The sequence below is a fragment of the Pagrus pagrus genome (assembly GCF_965226575.1).
Source record: "Pagrus pagrus genome assembly, chromosome: 24".
Lineage (NCBI taxonomy): Eukaryota > Metazoa > Chordata > Actinopteri > Spariformes > Sparidae > Pagrus > Pagrus pagrus.
The window spans coordinates 10058771-10073512 of NC_140206.1; the positions used below are offsets into that span (position 1 = coordinate 10058771).

The 14742-nt window shown below is 43.6% G+C and overlaps 2 protein-coding genes and 1 pseudogene across 4 annotated transcripts in view; 2 read left to right on the forward strand and 1 right to left on the reverse strand.

Moving 5' to 3' along the window:
• The first annotated feature begins 340 nt into the window (after nucleotides 1-340).
• LOC311252966 (putative nuclease HARBI1) lies at nucleotides 341-1361 on the forward strand (annotated as a pseudogene). Its single transcript has 2 exons — nucleotides 341-393; nucleotides 483-1361. The product of its transcript is annotated as a putative nuclease HARBI1 (transcript).
• A 576-nt stretch (nucleotides 1362-1937) lies between these two features.
• LOC311253580 (ATP synthase subunit beta, mitochondrial) lies at nucleotides 1938-5713 on the reverse strand. Its single transcript, XM_084347644.1, has 10 exons — nucleotides 5555-5713; nucleotides 4505-4678; nucleotides 4240-4414; nucleotides 3919-4040; nucleotides 3629-3813; nucleotides 3381-3539; nucleotides 3115-3237; nucleotides 2812-3024; nucleotides 2518-2719; nucleotides 1938-2412 (listed from the first exon to the last, which is right to left on the reverse strand). The coding sequence occupies exons 1-10, from the start codon at nucleotides 5655-5657 to the stop codon at nucleotides 2315-2317; spliced, it is 1554 nt and encodes a 517-aa protein (XP_084203770.1). The 5' UTR covers nucleotides 5658-5713; the 3' UTR covers nucleotides 1938-2314.
• Nucleotides 5714-7131: 1418 nt separating this feature from the next.
• Nucleotides 7132-14742, forward strand: part of LOC311253273 (uncharacterized protein) — a 32842-nt gene continuing 25231 nt past the window's right edge. The window contains exons 1-3 of one of the 2 annotated variants that reach the window (XM_084347117.1): nucleotides 7132-7172; nucleotides 7282-7532; nucleotides 12963-13123. In XM_084347117.1, the coding sequence (XP_084203243.1) occupies nucleotides 12970-13123 (154 nt within the window). In that variant the 5' untranslated portion in view covers nucleotides 7132-7172; nucleotides 7282-7532; nucleotides 12963-12969. Of the gene's footprint in view, nucleotides 7173-7281; nucleotides 7533-12756; nucleotides 12819-12962; nucleotides 13124-14742 lie in introns of those variants that run through there. The other variant, XM_084347118.1, reaches the window with a different exon arrangement.

Consider the following 14742-nt stretch of genomic DNA (forward strand, 5'->3'; position numbering starts at 1 on the left):
AATGCCCATCCCTACATTGGACTGGATCACCCTGATCCGGATACACAGTTTTCAAGATTACCAAATCCGGATTACCAGTGCTCTAAATGGGACAGCATATCACAATGTGGGCTACCAGCTATGTAAAGAACAACAGGTAGAAGAGCCAACATGGGGTCACTGTAAGTGTTTCTTATTTTGAGACAAAACACAAAAATAACATAAACATCCACTTCCATTCATAATTTCTTTTATGACCCCTCATCTCATTCACATTCTGGGTGATTTCAACCCAAATGTCTTTCTTCCTTTTGTTAGTCACCATTCCACCCGCAACAAAGCTTCCTACTATTGAGGCATAATGGCACTTAACACCCTCCAGCAGTGCATGGGTTTCTGCAACAGTGAAATTAGGTCCTTTTGAGTCCATGGTTCCACCTCATCTGTTGTAGTGAACATAGTATTTACAGGCCTTGGGCATGATTGATTTAATTGAACACAAGCCAAAGCACGTCAGCTAATGAGTGGGTGGTGCGTGCAAAACCACTGGAGCAATACACCACTGAAGAACTGTATGCTCGCTTTCGCTTTGGGAACGCTGATATTAAGTTCATTGCAGACCTTGTCAGGCCAAATGTTCAACAGAGAACCCGAACGAGTCACAGGCTGTCTGTAGAGGAACAGCTCCTCATTGGTCTGCGCTTCTATGCATCTGGGACTTTCTACCAAGTTGTTGGTGACAATATAGGCGTGGACCAATCAACTGTGAGTGATGTAGTGAAAGCTGTGTCAATTGCATTGGCCAGCCTGGTCAATCAGTTTGTTTCACTTCCAAAGGATGACCAGATTGCCCAGACCAAGCACAGCAGCATCAACATCCAACTTGTAGGCGACGCAGACCTCATCATCACACACTGTCGTGAAGTGGCCTGGGTCTGTTCATGATGAACGTATCCTGAGAGAGAGTGCTTTATACAGAGAGCTCCAAACCAACCGACCGGATGGCTAATATTAGGAGACAGTGCCAATCCACTCCTACCGTGGCTGATGACTCCTTTTCCTGCAGCAACCACACCTGTGCAGGCTCGCTCAGTTTTGCTCATTGCAAAACAAGAAGTGCAATTGAGCGTTTAAATTGAGTTCTGAAGAGACGCTTTGCATGTCTTATCTACTGGTGAGTGGAACCACAGGGAGTATGTAACATAATACTTGCGTGTATTGCCCGGCACAACAATGCTACCAGGTGCAATGTCCCTCTTTGTGATGACGTTTGTGACGCACCTGAGCCTGTTGAACAACCAGACCAACCTCTGGGGTTCTGTCAGAATGAGGGGCTGACTGGACGTGTAGTAAGGGATGCAAACGTTAGAAATTATTTTTGACAGGGTCATCTCTGATGATTGTTTCTTTGAAATTAATATACAGGGATGAGTGACAGAAACATTGAATTTTGTTTATTTAAATCCGTTTGGGGGATTGTTTCATGGGGACAAGATCATTTTTACTTTACTATATTGAAAGGCTTAATTGGTAGCCTATGTCTACTTTATCACTGTAATGGTTAAACAAGTCAAGTGCAAAATATAAAAGTAAATACACTAAATGATACAAATCTATTATTTGACCAATTTTTAAGTTTTACTACATTTTCTTCCTGAAATCCACCTTGAAATCCTACCCCCCGTTGGATCTGGATAATCCTGTTTTTTTGGGTCAAAGTTATCCAAATCCTACTGAAACATTTTGATCCAGTAGATAACTCTGCAACTCATTTCTGAATGTTTGCAAATATTTCTACATACTGTCCCTTTAAAAAGTGTCCCTCTGAGTAAAAAACATCTGGAATCCCCTTGGCAATCAATTTGATGCAAATATAGATTATGAAAAATGCTAGAAATGTACAAAGCCAGCTGTGATAGTTCTTCCCTTACCATGTGTTGAAACAAACACTCATCCAATCGTTTGTCCACCGTTTTATTTCAGTAAGAGACAAAGCTGCAACACAGTTCAGAAAGCTTAACATGGCTCAAGACTGCTATCCTGTGGTCAAAGTGGAGAAGGACAGCAATTTCATGAAAACCCCCTATTAGGAACAAGTTTATCAACTACAACTTTTAAAGCCTTCAGGAAATATACAGTTGACGAGCTGTTTTGTGTAAAGACAGTGTTTTATTCCATCTTCCATTGAAAACATTAAATAGAACTTTCTTTCAGGATGACGAGACAGGTACATTTGTATTTTGACATGTTTTACAAACCAAGTGCTCCTTAACCAACAGGACCCCTCTCCTCTCCTCTCCTCTGCTCCCCACAACAGTTTAGATTGTTTGGATGTTTATGAGTGCTCCTCAGCCAGCTTCTCGGCCTTCTGAACGACTTCCTCGATGGGGCCGACCATGTAGAAAGCCTGCTCGGGCAGAGCGTCGTACTCGCCTGTGGGAATAAAAAGGTAACATCAGTACTGCAGATATAGCCGAAGAAGTTGAGGGGCACAATATAGAAACATTACTTAAAGTTCATGACTGCTGCTGAACCCACCTCCAAGGATGCTCTGGAAGCCCTTGATGGTCTCCTTGAGGGGCACCAGCTTGCCCATGTGGCCAGTGAAGACCTCGGCCACCTGGAAGGGCTGGGACAAGAAACGCTGGATCTTACGGGCGCGGGCCACAGTCAGTCTGTCCTCCTCAGACAACTCATCCATACCCAGAATGGCAATGATATCCTGCAGGGATTTGTAGTCCTACAAGGAAGAGGAAGATAAACCGTTTATAACCTAATGAATGTTTTGTTAATTGCATAAAAAGACAATACACGTTTTGATAAAGTACAAACCTGAAGGATTTTCTGCACACCACGGGCAACATCGTAGTGCTCAGCTCCGACAATGTTGGGGTCCATGATACGGGAGGTGGAGTCCAGGGGGTCGACAGCGGGGTAGATACCCAGCTCAGCGATGGCGCGGGACAACACAGTTGTGGCGTCCAAGTGAGCGAAGGTGGTGGCGGGGGCAGGGTCAGTCAGATCATCAGCTGGCACATAGATGGCCTGATTGAGAGAATGATCCAATTATACATCAACAGTCTTTATCAACCTTTTAACAAATTAAATGCAGTGCGAGTCTGTTGTCCTTTTTACCTGCACAGATGTGATTGAACCCTTCTTGGTGGTGGTGATTCTCTCCTGCATGGTACCCATGTCAGTGGCCAGAGTGGGCTGGTAACCCACAGCAGAGGGGATACGACCCAGCAGGGCAGACACCTGAGGAGCACAAGATTCATTTTGACACACTGCATCTGAATTGAAAAGTACAACTCTATTAGCTTTTCTTTAAATAAATTAATCTCGTCACATTGCTGCTCCTGTGACCTTGTCACTGACGGACATGATGATGTTTTACACACCTCAGAGCCAGCCTGTGTGAAGCGGAAGATGTTGTCAATGAAGAGCAGCACATCCTGACCCTCCTGGTCACGGAAGTACTCGGCTACGGTGAGACCAGTCAGAGCCACTCTGGCACGGGCACCTGGGGGCTCGTTCATCTGTCCGTACACCAGCGCCACCTAGCAGGGACAAGAGGTGAGTTGAGTTGTTGTCGTCGTGTCATAGTAAATATGCAGGTTTCTTTAATTTCTTCTGCCGAACTCCTCACCTTGGAGGTGGTGTCCTTCAGGTTGATGACACCTGACTCAATCATTTCATGGTACAAGTCGTTTCCCTCGCGGGTACGCTCTCCCACACCGGCGAACACGGAGTAACCACCATGGGCCTTGGCCACGTTGTTGATGAGCTCCATGATCAATACAGTCTTGCCGACACCAGCACCACCGAACAGACCTGTGAACACAACACAAGGTGAGTTTCATGATATAACGAAGGGGCTTCGAAGAAAACACCCTGCCTGTAAAACAAACACTGAGCAACCTCTATCTTAACACTCACCGATCTTTCCTCCCTTGGCGTAGGGGGCCAGCAGGTCCACAACCTTGATGCCAGTCACCAGAATCTCCTGCTCCACACTCATGTCGGTGAATTCAGGGGCTTCAGCGTGGATGGGTGCAGTCCTGTAGAAAATAACAAAATTAAAATATTGACACTTATCACAGCCCAATACAATTTTTAAGCTCAACATTTTGAATATGCTGCCTCTTCAATACCTGCTACACTGCTACTTTTTACACCAAAGTCACTTAACTATCGTCATCCTGCCCGACATTTTGAAGGTCACGACAAACGCAACTGTTATTTTCAAAGTGAACTCACTGCTTGGTGGAGATGGGACCCCTCTCGTCGATGGGCTCACCGATGACATTCATGATCCTGCCCAGGGTCTCGGGTCCCACTGGGATTCTGATGGGGGCTCCAGTGTCCAGAACTTTCTGTCCACGCACCAGACCCTCTGTACCATCCATGGCGATGGTACGCACTGTGTTCTCCCCTAAACACAAACATGGTTTTGTGTTATTGTCTGCATGTTTTCTGTTTGCTCATATGGGTGTATGATGGAGTTATTATCCCAGATGCTCACCAAGATGCTGTGCCACCTCCAGGACTAGCCTGGATTCGCGGCCGGCTACTTCCAGGGCGTTCAGGATGGGAGGGAGGCCCTCATCGAACTGGACGTCGACGACGGCACCAATGACGGCCACAATGCGCCCGTTGGCGGTGGCAGCGGCGGCGGCAGGTGCGACATAATCTCTGCCTGTAACGTAACGCAGACAGTGTGTGCATTTAGCTCAGTGTCACACATGTGTGCTGCAGTCGTGACCTTGTTATGTTGGTGCTCGTTTGTCTCCAGTGTAACAGCCCGGCTGCTGGTGTGCAGGGCGGGGAGACAACTGCGTGTCTGGAGGCTCCGGCTCAATGTCAAGTCATAGCCGACGGCCAAACTACGACTTAGCTATAAAACAACTGAAATAATTGATTAACCCCCCTCTTACAAAACAGTAGCATACGTGTGTCAAATATAAGTAGATTTTGATTGGTAAACACTAACAAGCTATTTCCCGACTAGATAACGTTACGTGTCAAGACTGTCAGATGAATGAAATGTACTTTAAGCTAACGTTGCTAACGCTGTGCCGTAAAAGACCGACGCAGGACACTCAAAGTACATATTTACTGTTTATTATCATAATCCTAAAGCAGTGTCTGCTGTGGTGTGAATTCACTGCGTCTTTAAATAAACGTTGCACACAGTTTAACCTTGCTAATCTGCTAGCCAGACCTTGCTAAAACCCAACTTGTAATGCTAACTTAGCAGCCTCTGCACAGCCTCATGTCATTACACAAAGGTCATTGCTGCTAGCAGAAGAGCAACACAGCCAGCTGACTTTCTGCTGCATGACACCCGTCAACAGACGCATACATGCACATGTGTAACAGTTTAACAACTTGGAATGGCTCAAGTCTGATTTAATTTTGACATTTCAGTTTTACGGCCTGTTCCGGCACCGGCAGGACAGCCAGCGTGTTGCTAGCGGCAGCTAGCGTTAGCATAGCCTCTGCCCTTCTCTGACAGACGCGTGAATGCGTCTTTTCTTTCCACGATTTCGGTCCGGCGGCATGCGGGACTTACGTGAGAGGACGGCTGGGGATCCAACGAGAGCCTTCAGGGGCTGGACCCCAGGCTTGAGAGCCTGCAGAGCCCCGGTGCAGCAGCGTCCCACAGCTCCCAACATCGTCAAAATGGCTGAAGGTGGAAAGAGACGGAGGAACTTGGGGCTTTATAATGAATGACCGCTGAGGCCGACTGCGCATGCGCGCTACGTAGACTGCGCATGCGTAGATGTTAAGTGCATCCAGCTGACATTCTGCCCTCCAGAGTGGACCTGTTTGACAGCACATGTGACAGCTGAATGACAGTCCAGAGAAAAGGTTACATACTGTATCATTTAGTTATCATTTCAATAAGTCTCTTAGTAATGTGCATCTTCATGGTAGTTTATGGTTTAGGCGTCATAGTGTCCTAATATCCAGTTTGTACACAATGTCCCATGTCAAGGGGAGGAAAGTTTCCCGCTGCTCCCCTGACATTTGTTGTTCATATTCGGCCCCTGTCTGGCCGAGGAGAGCGTCCTATGTCTCCAGCAAAAGTGCAAAAATGTCCACAGTTGTTAGTTGCATGCTCTGACTGAAACCTTGAGGACTCTGTATGTGTTTACAGAACTTTAATTAAACCATGAGACATTATCTTAACTATTTTACCCCAAAATGTTCTACTCTTTACTCAAATATAACAAAACATATAATCACTGTATAGTATTTGATGCCTTATTAAGAGCTAAACTACTCAGTGTGTGTGTGTGTGTGTGACACTCCTCTGAAGGATGAAGAAGGCATCAACATCCAAGCAGACGACTGCACTCCATCATGATCATGGTTCGGCCTGCCTCTGCTGCCGGAAGATCAGGAGAGCACAGTAAGGTGAGATGATGAAAAATAGACCCGGTTGCCTTTTTCTTGCACTCGCTATCAAATCAGATCCACATGCTAACTAGAGCTAGTTGAGCTTTAAGATGCGATGACAATACCAGCAATAACACTGACTCTTTGTGTGTGTTCAGTTTTCAGTCTGGGATGAACGAGACATCAGAGTCCTCAGTGTCACACCAAGGACTCAGCCAAATGTGGTAAGTAACAGTCACCTCCACTTGTGTCTGAATTGTTGTGTATTTTGCAGCAAGGCTGAAGTATTTAATGTCCTTTGATTTACAGAAGACATCGGGACAAAGAAGAAGAGGCAGAAGAAGAACTGCTTCCGACGTGTCTTCTCATGGATGAAGAAGACCTTCAGCAGAATACATTTCAGGAAACTGTGTCAGGACTTAGGCTAAGTAACACAACTAGTATTAAGTATTTCCTCAGTGTTTCAGGTTTAGTATATGAAACTAAACTACTCAGTACTTTATATTAATGATGGATCAAATCATGTGAGATGTGTCCGTTGTAGAGACAAACTCACAGAGAAATAACAGAAAAACCACTGTGCACTACCTGTTCTGCACCAGGACCACAGAAAACTTTTTGAAGAACTTTTCCCCCTGTCTAAACCTCTCATCTCCACTGGGGGGAGCTAAAGACACAGTGAGGGAAGGAGGGAGGCGTGTCATCCAAACAGAAAACACCTGTTCCCTTTAATCACACCATGAAGATCTTCATTCTCTTGCTCCTCTCGAGCCACTTTGCATTTTCAGGTAAGATAACTTTCCTTAAATGACTTATCATATTGATGATGAGTGTGATGATGATGATGATGTGTGTATTTATACTGTATATAATGTATAAACCTCTTTTGTCCTGCAGTGAAACACTCCCTGAAGTGTATCTACACTGCATCTTCTGGACTCCCAGACATCCTGGAGTGCGTTGCAGCTGCAGCGGTTGATGAAAATCTGGTGGTTCACTCACTCACTCACTCAGAAGTAGTCATGGATATAGACCAAGTAATGAAGTGAAGTCACCAGCAACGGCAATATCCCAGACTCCCTCACAAATCGCGTGATTTTAAGAGTTGTTGCATCACGAGGAGAAACTTTATCAACTTTGTGAAACGGGTACGGCAAATTTTAAATAATTGGTGCCTTCTTGTAAATTCGGCTTTTAGTACAATACATTAAGATGTTTCTTTCTTTGTAGAAAGTGTCAGAGTCTCAGATTTTTTTATTAAATAAATATTTAAGAGACCCATGGGAATGAATACAATATCATTAGATCTCATGCATAGATTATTAAATGGTCTTTAGAACCACATTTACCAAAAAGTGGACCAATTCAGCCGATTCTACCCTCACACAGTTTAACCACAAGAGCTTGAATTTAGATTCAAAACATTCAAAAATGAACTGGAATCATCAACAGAATGTGAAGTAATAAGAGTTTTGACGTCTCTGTAGTTAGCATGCTAACCAGCTAACCCCAGCCCCTCATGTCTCGTAACACCACTTTGTAAAGGTGATCGTCTGACAGTGTTCATTATGTTTTCACAAGCTCGGTTCGCTTGTTCGGTCCCGTCAATAAACAAACTAACAAAACGTCAAGAGATTAATATTTCTTATACCTCATTTCATTATCAAACAGAACAATACAACCACACACCTTCTTTATTCATCCAAGCTCCTCCAAGTTGAGCTTAGTTGCCTTGTTAACTCATCATAAAACATTTCCTTCAAACCTGACAGAAATGAGGCCATTTCTTACATATTCCTGCTATGATAAGTTTAAATATGAAGTCAAACTATGAAAATGAATACGTAGTGCATACTGTCTACAGTATCAGTATATGGTATATTGTAGGGCTAGAGAAGCGAGTCTGCCATATTTACACTAGAGGGTGCTGCTGCATCAACAGAGATGTGTAGAGGATGGTTTAGTGCAGGTGTGTGTATGAATATGTGTGTGTTTTCATTTCAGAAGGCTTGAAATCATCCCTTTGTCTCAGCCTCAGTTTGAAGCATTATGCAAAATCTCTCTGGTATAAATATCTGTTGTCTTTACGTTTCAACACATTCAATGCTTTGCTCCTTTCGGTTGTTCATGAGTTTATTAGGTGTTGTAAAGACATTTTAGTCTAGTTTATCATACATATTCTTCCGCACAGTATTCTGAACACCAACAAGCATAACACACTGTCTTGATGTTTGGGATGTAACTGATTGAACAAGGTTTGGCATCCCTCCCCCGACCCGCAGCTACATCTCTACTAGTCTGTATTTGTCTGTGAAAACACAGCACATACCTGGATTTCAATAAAACAACCAATTCATGCCCCAAAGTAACTCCTGATGAGTGATGACTGAGATTACTTTGTGTTGCCAGCATTTTGTGGTTTGCATTGTTGGATTATTACAGGTACATGCACGAGTCGACGCAGATTGTCAACACTCTGAACGTCGACTCTATTTTAAACCGAACCAAAATCTCTATTTAAAAAGGTGTCGTTGTGAAACACGCTGTCCTACAGTTGAGGGTGCAATGTTGAGCTCGCTTGGCGATGTTTCCCAAAAAAGTGTCCAAAGATTGTGCTTGTGTTGCAGTTACTGTAGCTACAGTGATCACAGCTGAGTGAGTTCACCACGGTGAGCGAGGCCGGGTGATGCAGGAATGGACATGTTCCTCGATAGGATCCATTGCGGCGGATGCCAATGTGGTTACCGTTTTAAACACGTCTGCCTCATCTGCCATTTGAAATATGTGATGGCCCGCTTTATGGAGGACTCTGAACCTGCTTTGTATTCACAAGTCCACAACAATAACCTTTATTCAATCCCTTGCAAACGTTTCCTATTCCAAAGAAAGGCTGCACCTGTGTATTGTCAGGTCTTGGAAAGCCTTCCCTTCATCATACTTGGCTGATTTGACAGCAGGCGATGTTTGACCTTCCACAGATATGTTCCATACAGCTCTTCTGAGGAAAGGTTTTCTACTTCTGTTGATCAAAAGCCTCAGAGGTAAAAAGTGTACTCATGGTGGCCGATTGAAACAGATAGCAGCTTATATGAAACACATATTAAGCAGGCGGAAGGAAAGGCTTTTCTCTTTGGTTCTGGTCTGTTTAGCCTTGCTGGCGGCATGGCTGTAGGCAAAGTAGCAAAGTTGATCCGTCGGTCTGTTCAACACTTTTGTCCAGACGGAATAATCTCCAGTTGTTGGAAGGACCGCCATGAAATGTTGCACCTTCATGGTCCTGAGAGACGAATCCTCATGATCCTTTGATAATTAGCCGAGCGCCGCCATGAAGTTGGCATGAAGGATGGATTATTATTGGATGGGTTGCCATGAAATCTGGTACAGACGTACATGTTCCCCTCAGGATGAATTGTAATAACTTTGGTTCTGGTGCCATCATCAGGTCAACATTTCATTTATTTATGACCAAATACCTGCAAACATTTCCCTTATCCTCAGCTGTAGTTGGGGTTTACAGCTAAACAGCAAATGTAACAGTGCCAAGAGATTCAACTGAACATGGTAAACATAAGATCTGTTACACCAGCATGCTAATACGATCGCTGTTAGTACATTAGCATGCTGACGTTAACGTTAGCTCAAAGCACCGTGCCTTCGTACAGCCTTACAGAGCTGTTACATGCAAATAAATCAACAAAAAGCATGTTTGAATGTCTGATATGCATTTCATCTGTGATTTGACAACTTCTACAACTCTTTCTGAGCGTTCGTGCTTCCAGCAACACCTTCCTCTGGTACGCCATGACAGCTAACACTAAGGATTATTTTCAGTCGGAGGTGAAGCTGTCAGCTCCTCTTTAGTTCAGGCAGATCTGTTCAGTTTCTCTGATCTTTACACATGACCCGACATTCATCCAGCAACGATCAACACACTCTGCGGTGCTGTAACTATATGTTGAGGGAACATGCATTATCTTGTAAAAACAGTGGTTAAGCCAAATGTCACAGGAGAGATACCTGGAGGGGAAGGGAATATCAAAGAGCTAAGTGGTGGCTTCCGCTGAGCCATAAAAGAAAGGACTCGCTCTTGTTTTCATTCATGCCACACACCTTTTCCAAGGTAACCATTTGCTCATTAAATGAAATTGTGTGGCATGACATAGAAAATGCCGTGTCCTGCTTTTTTATTGATGCCCTTTATTGGCGTCTGCATCTGCTCAGAGCAGGGACACATCTTTATTCATTCATTCCCACGTACTCGCCGAATGAATGTCACTTAATTGCTGTGTCGTTTAGAGACACTCCGGGGTCTTCTTTAGAAAACCTTTCAGTAAAGTTAATGCACAATTTAAATGCAGCACAGTGAAGGCTCGCCGCGAAAGACAGAAGAAGAATGCAAAGTTAACTTCACAACCAAATTCTTGTGGATTTTCAGCTGCCCTACTTTAGCGTTCTGTGGTGCAAGTCATTTCATATTGAAATTTAGCGCTCTGATGTGTCCTAGTTTTGCCATAAATCATGTAAAATGCAACAAAACAGGTGTCTAAGCTATAAAAGTGAGATTCATTCGTGTGTAACAGCCTTTTAAAACTGTAAAGTCAGACATCAGCGGGGACAGCTCCCTATTTTTCACTGCAAACACACATAATATTAGAGGGACACAAATAATTCCCATAAATCCTCACTTTGCTTAATCAGCTCTCCACACGAAGGAACAGGAGCTGAACCAGATTTAAGGAGGTCCATCTTTCAGGGGAGAGCATTCTTGAGTGACAGCTCACCTTTCCTTGCTTTCAGGAATACAGTAGGCAATAAAAACACACGCCGTCATCCCCGTCGCAGAGTTATGTGATTCCAGTTCCAGCTTTTATGGTTGCGGGCCGTCTCATGGGATGTGAAGACTCCTCTGATCCGGGACTACATAGGAATTATAATAAGATTAAAGACTTATGAGACTTTTCTTTGGTGCCGAAAAGGACACGCACCAGGTTTTAATAAAGAAACGGGCCGACTCTGAACAAGAAGTGCTCTGTTATAGCCTTTCACATCCGGCTTTGAAGAGACCTCTGCCAGAACTTCTCATGTTAACGTGCAGAGACTGACTTTGCACCCTTTTTGATTATATCTGAGCAACAGGAAGAAAGTGACTGCTTCAGTGGCAATATCCCTAATACTAATTTACTTCTTTCTGGCTCCTGGAAATCTCTATTTACAGTAAATCACGCTAGGAGAAAGACTGACAAATGGCTGCTCTGGGTGTTTTCACAGGTGAATCATGGAAAACCGCTCATGCAAGGTGTGTCGCCTCAAGGTATTAATTCACCCATCCGCACTTTTTCCAGCTTTCCGGATTGTTTTCCGAGGGCGAGGCTCCTGGAGGCACAGATAAAGGAAACATAAATAGAAGTGACTTGAATCGAGCAGTTATAATAGTTATGTCTCTAACAATGGATCAAATGACTGAGCAGCAGAAAATGATCATGTAACTTAACCTTTATTAAAAAGCACCACTGTAGCCCCAAGTTACAACTGCAATATGATAATAAATGCTTAAATATACACTGTTGTGACCACTGTTTTACAGCTGCCTCGTTCACAATGTAAGCTTATGAGATCAAGTATTTTTTGGGCCCCCGTGCCTCACTAATGTAGTAATGACACAGTTTGGCCACTGTGTCAAATTGTCGTCAAAGCCCGCCCCTTTTTGGGGGCTTGGTCAGATCAGACACGTAAGGCTGTCGCACCAAAACTCCTGATTTTTCCGTGTTTTACTGCTTTTTGGATTCAACTTTTTGTCTGTAAGAGGATGATTTAGTTATTTCTTTTGTCAAAAGTAACACAATCATGCTTTAAGTTTGTTTGTTGTTTTAAAATCAGCCTTATAACTCCTGTTAAATCCTCATTGTGTAATTATAAATGTCAAGAAATACCTCCAAGGGAGTGAAAAAGACAAATAGCAATTACTCTTTTAGGGGCTTTCCATTCTGTTCCTGTTTTAATAGCACAGCTAACAAAGTAAAAATGACACTCTATCTAATAAAAGGGGGGAAATGCACTCATTGCTCTGTCTCCCCAACCACCCCTCCCACACTCTCCCCAAAATGGGAGTGAATTTGAAAAAAGGGCTGGACTTCCCTTCATTTACTGCAAGCTCAGAATGGCTTGAATTGAGTCTCATGAGATCCAGGATACACTCCAAACTTTTGGCAACGCACTGCTGCTGCTGCTGCTGCTGTCACTATAAGGTGCCTACTTGACCTGCAGACTCTCAACTACGATCCGGCAGACGAGGACACTCAATTTGATGCTCAGGAAATGGAACCAAACTGACTCTGAATGAAGAATTTCTCCTTTCCTTCTTCCCTTTTTGCACTTTTCACTGCCAGGAGAGCTTTGTAGAGCTGAACACATTGGAGACCTAAGTCAGCAACATTGTGAGTTATGCATGTTTGATGCCTGACTCTCACACATGCATGCTTGTTGAAGCTTGTTCTCTGAGTGTGCTGAAGATATTAAAATGTGAGGACGTGTCTGAGTCTTTTTTTTTTATCCGTTTCTGTCTTCTCTTTATCTCTCAGGGAAGTCATGCTCCACTCACTGCACTGGCTCCTGCTACTGTGGGGAATTCAAGGTCTTTGTGCACAGGACTATGAAGAAGACTATGAAGAAGAGGTGGTGGTGACCCCCAGGAAGAAGGTCAAACAATTTGCATCCAATACCATACCGAAAAATGGCAATTGTAAGTCTAAAGCTATCTCCTTTTTGAGAATTTGTCTCGGGGCTGTTTGTTCCACTGATGCTCTTACTTTGAAAAGTGGTGTGGAGTTTGTGCAGGTGGCACATGTTTCATTTTTTACATCGCCAGAAAAAAAAAAGGCGCTGCCACAGGTGAAAAAATAGAACACGATCCTCAACAAGGACATCGCTGGAGGATGCAATCCGCTTGGATTGATCATATCTCTTAGGTTTCTCCGAGCCATCCATCTCCCGTGTGACCGTTCAGTGCTCTGTTACCCAAATGTTTTATTCGCTCAGAATCCTGTTTCCCCAGGCACATTCTCTCTGTGACATATTTCCGCGAAGATTAATGTGAATTATCCTCAGCCCATATTAGATCTGTGACCTCCTTCCATGGCTGAAGGTTGGCGCGGAGAGTTGAGTTACTTTTATTTCCTCTTCAAAATTATATGTCACGTTCATGAACTTATCACACTTTTCTTAAAAAGGCATAAGCCTATAGAACCCAAACAGTCAATAAATCACCTTTACCCCCTCTGAAGGCTTCATAGATAAATCTAGAGAAATCCATTTGGCTGTGATCTGTTGGGTCTTTATATTGGGCTGGAATTGAAAGTAATAAATGATACAAAAAGAGGTGTTGACAACCAACCTGGCAACAGCAAATACAGGGAAAATACTGGATAGTTTGTCAGGTCATCGGGTGGGCAAACAAAAAATAACATCACAGTCTATTTAAAGGTGCAATATGTAAGGGAGGTCAAATCCATCCTCAAAACAAATAGGGGGCAGCATATCCAAAATAAATGCTAACTACTGCTAACCATAGCTGCCGTTGGTGAGTTAGCTCAATTAGCCGTGCAGCTAATGGTCCCACCTGGGAGCTCAGAGCAAATGTTAATGTTAATGCTTTGGAATGGGACCGGCCAAGGCTAGCTGGTTAGCATGCTAATTTAAGTGGATAACGTTTCAACGCAATACATAGACGACACAATGACAAAACTGATCTGTAAACTGTTCTTACGTATTGCACCTTTAATCCTCTCTATTTTCTCCATTTGGAAATGCCCTACAGCTAGCAGCGCCTCATCTTAGCTTAGCCTAAAGAGTGCGTGGGACACAGTTAGCCTGGTTCTGTCTAAAGGTAATAAAATTAGCACTAGGGTTCGCGCCCGACAAAGAAAGAGCCATAACTTATAACCTCCTGCAGTATAATGTGTAAATTTATGAGTTGTTAGAAGGTGGCCTTTGCTTCTTTGGGACAAAGCCAGTGTGGCTGTTTCTCACTGTTTCCAGTCTTTATGCTGAGCTTAGCTTCACATTTCAACGCTGTCGCCTAAAGATGACTTTCCTAGAAGTGCTCATTTATTGGCCTCTTGAACATTTTGGCAGGAAGAGAATGAAATGCGTTGGCGGTGAACATTTTTACTGTTTGAATAAAATTAATTGACTTTAGACTTTCCTTCCTAAGTTTCCTCCTAATTTCTGTGAGACATGGTTGCGTAGCGTTCGGATATGAGGGTTTTCATCGAACTCTCAGTAAGAAAGTGACTAAGCGTATTTCCCAAAAACTATTCCTGTCATCCTTGGTCAATAATTGGCTAACTCTTCTTCCTTCTC